Consider the following 6,000-nt stretch of genomic DNA (forward strand, 5'->3'; position numbering starts at 1 on the left):
ATTTTACATGATCAAGAACACACCTTTCATTGTGTAATACAAGCACATCCAGACACCCAGAGCCAAGATTGACAGGTAACCTTTTTGTAGTTTCGAGGAAGTTTTGCAAGTTCTTGCAAAGAAAGGTACCACCGGCAAAACTGGAAGGCTCATAAAACCCCTCTCAAAGGATTTGCCAAGTCAACAGACTCAGGCCAGAAGGGGCTCACTAATCCACAGGAGTTTCCTCATGGGTACAGAATGGCTGCCAGGTCAGGGAATCAGTCTCAGTGCCCTGTCTGGAGTAGCTGCAGCCCCTCAGGGTGTCTCTGGAGTTCAGACTCGAACTTGCCCTGCTGTGTTCAGTGGGCCTGAGCCTGCTCTTTACAATAGTAGCTGTCTAGCCACAGCAGGGATCAGAACCATCTTGGAGACTTGTTAAAGCAAACTAGTTTCTGATTTGGTGGGCATGAAAGCAGAGCTGAGGATTGGCATTTTTCACAAGTTCGTATGTCCGGGGTTGGTTCTGGGGCCACAGTTCGGGAATTAAAGGCTTATCAAGTATTGTTTCCTTTTTGCACAGCTCTCATTCCACTCTGGAGATCACTTGTCCCTACCCCTCCAGCTGCCTCTATTTCCCAGTTCAGAATACCCCAAGTAGCATCTGTTGGAACCCAACCCCTCAGAACAGCCCTTGTGACTCTCACAAGGAAGGGAGAGCTGGGTTAGGCAGGAACTTCAGAGGTAAACCCCACCCAGGACAGAAAGTGAGCAATATGAAGAACACTGCTAGCTAGAGGTGTGAAGTTGAGCAAAGGTTTGGAGATGAGAGTGTGAAATGGATTCTCTGTGTATTTAAGTACACACACATATGCAGGTACATACAGACACAAGGAATTGGTTCCTGCCAGCTACAAGAAATATAGACCCAGAAAAGGATGGTTATAAACCATGTCAGAAGAGTAACAGTATTATCTGATGTTTATGGAGCACTCCATAAGTGCCAGGCTTTACATGTATTGCTTTATTTTAAAATAGTTCTAAGACTACAAAGCAGTAAGGCACACCTATTGTTCCTGTTCTTATGACCAAAGTAACTGAGAATCAGAAATTATTTTATGTAACTTGGCCAAAGTCACCATAGGTATAAGAGACCAGTGTTGTGAGACCATTTGGTGATACCAATAAGCATGCCAGATACTTGCCTAAAAAAGAAATGAGAATAGCAAATGTGTCTTAGCCATGAAAAGTATCTCTGTTATAACCCTGCCCCCATGCTGAGTTAAGTAGTGTGGAAATCAAAGTAAATGTGTGGTCTTCGTTTGAATTTGAGATTGCTTTTACCATGAGAGACTATTTTGGGTCCAGCCTTCCCAGCCCCAGGATTTAAGGGGTGACTGAGATCTAAAGGTGGTCTCTAGAATGTTCCTAACTTTCAGCTGTCTGCATTTCAGCCTGAAGAAATAGTTTATTCCGATACTAACAAAAGCATGGTAGAAGATCTGAAGAGCAGGTACTGTGTCCTCGCGCCCCGCTCTTGTCCCACCCTCTAGTCTTTACCCAGCCTCTCAAAGTGCTCCTTAGACTTAGCAACACAAGCATAAAAGGGGAGATTACAACGGCTAGTCCTATTGAACTACACTCTCTTGGTGTTAGCATTGATAAATGGTCTCTCCACCAACTAAAGAATCCCTTGAAAGGATAGTGTAAGTTAACTCCGGACATCATGGGCCATGGTTGAAACATTCAGTGTAGATAGTTGGTAAGCCTATGGTAATAATCCTTCTAGAAGGATATGAAGGTTAATGGCCATGACCCTGGTTGTGGTGAAAACATCTCAGTTGGATAGTACAAACTATCCAAACCTCACTGTCAATCCTGGATGTCTCCCAAACATACATTCACTGCCTTATGGAGAGCCTCAATCAAGCCCCAAATGGGCCATAGACTATATAGTAGGCTTCACTTGTACTCCACGTGTGTCAGCAGCTTCTGAATCTGACTTCCTGCAGAAGTCATATATATATATATATACAAATATAATATATATAACTAAATATATATATATATGAATGGATGGGTATTTACCTGCATATATGTGTGTGGGTGTTTACCACATGCATGTCTGGTGCCCACAAAGGCCAAAAGAGGACTTCAGCTCCCCTGAAACTGCAGTTACAGATGGTTGTGAGCCACCACACAGAAGTTAGGAATTGAACCTGGATCCTCTAGAAGAGCAGCCAGTGCTCTTAACTGTTGAGCCTTCTCTCTCCAGCCCCCATTTCCCTGTTCTTAACAAGGAATAAATGCAGTAGGGAAAGGGTCCCCAACTAGTTTGCATTAGAATTGCTTCCAGAACTACTTAGACGACAGGCTCTAGGGGCCCAGACTCCACTTGCATCATTATCAGAAGGTGGAGCATTTTGATGTCAGCTCCCAGTGAGACCCGCCCTCACTGTCAATGCCTGCTTCCCTCCTAAATCTCCTAAGTTTCTTTCTCATTCCTGACACAGTCTTAGTGACACAGTCCTTGTGACATTCACTAAGTGAGTCACAATTTGTCACGGAGTCTCTCTGCATCCTCACGGTAGGCTGGAGAGGACACTGAAATGTAAGATGATGGAATGGCGACCTAAGCACCCAACACGCTGGAATCGACAGTGCACTTCTGTCCTGCGGCAAATCCTTCCTAAGCTGGAGTTTTACACGGGAAGTTTTGCTTCATTTGAAGACAGTGAGTTAGAAAGGCTGCTACAGTTTTACTGGGTTTGTATATGACTTAATGTACAAATGACATCTGGTTTTAACCTGTTGTTAAAATAACAGCAAATCTGAACTATCTCTGAAATGCCTCTTTTCTTGGTCACCAGACAGATGAGTTGGAAATCCCAAGAGTGAGAATCTCTTGCTCCACCATCCAGGGGGCTAGATGTCTCGCAGGAGATCTCTCAAAAAAAAGAGATCTGTTAGGACCTGGGAACCTCAGCAGTCAGGGAGGGGTCTGCAGGTACCATCTGTTCAGGAATAAGGAGAAAGTTTTTTCTTATTTTTCTTTGTTTTAATAAAATTTGGGATTAAAGAGATAAATAAAATATAGTTAAATATAAGCCAAGGTTTAAAGCTTGGAGTTTCTATGTAAAAATATCAGACTAGTAATGCATAGTAGACAATAATTAAGTCAAGATGGAGCCCTTCAGCCTGGATTCTATTTACATATACATGAAAAAGTTGTGATGTAATCAACATTACATGCATGGCATTTTTTTTTAGAACCAACTGTATGTTTTCTGACATATAAATGGTGAACTTTGAAAAGAGACATCCACTCTGAAACTAGGAAATTGAGAAATGATTTCTAGTAACCTATTGGATTGTATCATTGCTTCTGGGCAGGAGAAGTCCAGGAAACTTCAGTTATCTCTGCATGCAAATTACTGCCAACTTCATGTCCAGCCTGGACCTTGACACCCAACCTCACCTTTCACCATCATCAATGCATTGACGTCTCCCTGGGTAGTAAAAAGGCACCTCAAGTCCATAAACACATGAGGTGGACATCTGTCCGTCTTCTCTTTTCTTACAGTCTAACACCAGCATTCCTTCACACACACACACCTGTTCTCTAGTAACTGGTCCATCAGATTCTTAGAGACCCCAGTTTTCCAAGAATGAGAATCTCCCCCCTCTACCACCCAGGAAGTTAGATGTCTCCCAGGAGGACTCCCTAAGAGAAAGGTCTGCTAGGAGCTGAGTACCTCAGCAGTCAGAGAGGGGTCTGCAGGTACCATCCATTCAAGAATAAGAAGGAAGCCGTTCTTATTTTTCTTTGTTTTTTAATAGAATTTGGGATTAAAGAGATACACAAACTATAGTTAAATACAAGCCAAGATTTAAAGCTGTAAAAGTATCAAACTAATAATGCATAGTAGACAATAACTGGGTCAAGATTGAGCCCTGCAGCCTGTAGTCAGCTCCTATTTTGACCATTCACTGGTTTCAGCCTAGGTGAAGTCATCTAACCCATCTATACCTTTTGTCCCATTGGATAACGGGGGGTAAAAATAGTTGTCTGTTTTGTGATTGTGGTGGGAATTAAGTGAGTTTTATACTTAGTACTACACTCAACATCTCGTGCTTAGTAAATGCTAAACATTGCTTCCGTTCTGTGCCAGGACCTAGGCTAAACACTGGAATTATGGCAGTAAACAACAGAGACACAATCGAGTGTATTCACAGAGGTCACGGACTAGAGGCAGTTCAGAAAACACTAATGATGAAATCTTGTTAGGTGAGCTAGAGAGAGGGCAGTGCACACAGAAAAAACATGTTAGCAGATTTAAGGATGAGAAAAATCTTCCCAAGGGAAGCAGTAGAAGGCTATATAAAGGGTTCATGGTTGTCGTCTGTGTACTATGATGTAACACTTCTTAGACCCACATTCCTTCAATACTATCACACAGTACTGACTTAATATAAACATAATTATTGCTGAATAAACACCTCAAAAATTCTATTTACAGTCCTCCTATGTAGGAACCCACAACATTTCCTTGTTGGCAGTTTGCTATCTAGAGTGTCTGTAGTCAGTTTTCCTGAGTCCTGCCTGGTCTCACAGCCACTTGGTCCCAAGTAAACACACAGAGGCTTATATTAATTACAAACTGTATGGCCTATGGCTCAGGCTTCTTGCCACTAGCTCTTTCATCTTAAATTAATCCATTTCTATTAATCGATATGTTGCCACGTGGCCGTGGTGTTACCGGTCTGCTGGCATCTTGTTCCTTGGGCAGCTGGCTGGTATCTCTCCTGACTAAACTCTTCTTCATCTCCATCTTTCATTTGAATGTACCTCCTAACCTTATTCTGCCTCGCCATTGGCCAAACAGCTTTATTTATCAACCAGTGAGAGCAACACATATTCACAGCATATAGGAAGGCATCCCACAGCAAGGGTCCAAGTTTGTTATCTGTCAACTGTACAGATTTTTGCATCAAACAGCCCTGGCTGTTCTCTAGCCGGTCTGTAAAGTGGGGGTGATGACAGAACTTACCTCATATGGTTTTCGGTGGCTTATGTCATACTATCTGGAATATCATAGTCCCTCACAATAGCCAGTTATTGTTAATACTGCCACATCACGAAGACTTCTGTGATCTTTCTGCATATGGTAATTCCAAACTTCTTCTAGACTGTAATGTGCCATTGTGTTGTTCTAACCTTATCCAGGTCACGGGATTTCCCATCCAGATGCCCTACACAGATGTCCAATCAGTCATTGATGCCGTGTACCAGACTGGAATTCACTCTTCTGAATTTCCGCAGATGGAATTTGCTTTAGCTGTATACATTCATCCATACCCAAACAACATACTGTCTGTGTGGGTCTATTTGGCTTCCTTAGCCCGATATCAGTGAAAGGGGAGAAGGGAAAAGGCAAAGAGTATTACTGTGGTCTCCTAGATCCATGCTTGCCTGTCACCTGGAGATTTTTACTGCTTATTTTTGAGTTCACCAATGCTAGGCATAATTTGGAATCCTGAATAGAGTTGGGAACTATGGAGACCACATCAGCACCCTTTTCTCAGGCTTTGAGGATGAGTCTGGATATCTCCTTACCAACACACCTCTTCTGGGAGACCCTCAGATAGTCTGGCTGCTTTGATTCCACATTAGAGCTCATCCTGGAAAAGAATCAATTCTGGCCTGCTCCCTAAGGTCAATCATGGAGGTCATGCCACCTCCATCAGAGCTATCCTGGAAGGAGAGCAGCCTTGTTTTCAACAAGCTCCCAGGCAACTGTGATCCCCTGTTGAGTGAGAGCCTGGCCTTGCAGGATGTTGTCAGCACTAATGAGACATGGGTACATTTGATGCTCCTTCTAGTACAATTCCAGGTAAGAATTCCTCGGAGGGAACCCTGAGGTCATGTTCTAGTCTGAAAGCCAGCAAGCTCCAGATGTAAGAAAAGCCTGTTTCAGTTTGAGTCAAAGGCCAGAAAAGACCTATGTCCCAGCTTAAAGA

General features: G+C 43.0%; 1 protein-coding gene across 1 annotated transcript in view; it reads left to right on the top strand.

Annotated features, from left to right (window-relative positions):
- The window catches only part of Cc2d2b (coiled-coil and C2 domain containing 2B), a 106,445-nt gene extending 101,026 nt beyond the window's left edge, over positions 1–5,419 (top strand). The window contains 3 exon segments of the mRNA XM_028889402.2: positions 1,434–1,492; positions 2,571–2,745; positions 5,207–5,419. Coding sequence (XP_028745235.2) covers positions 1,434–1,492; positions 2,571–2,745; positions 5,207–5,395 — 423 coding nt within the window. The 3' untranslated portion in view covers positions 5,396–5,419.
- Positions 5,420–6,000: the final 581 nt, after the last annotated feature.

Source organism: Peromyscus leucopus, chromosome 1 (assembly GCF_004664715.2).
Source record: "Peromyscus leucopus breed LL Stock chromosome 1, UCI_PerLeu_2.1, whole genome shotgun sequence".
NCBI classification, from domain to species: Eukaryota; Metazoa; Chordata; class Mammalia; order Rodentia; family Cricetidae; genus Peromyscus; species Peromyscus leucopus.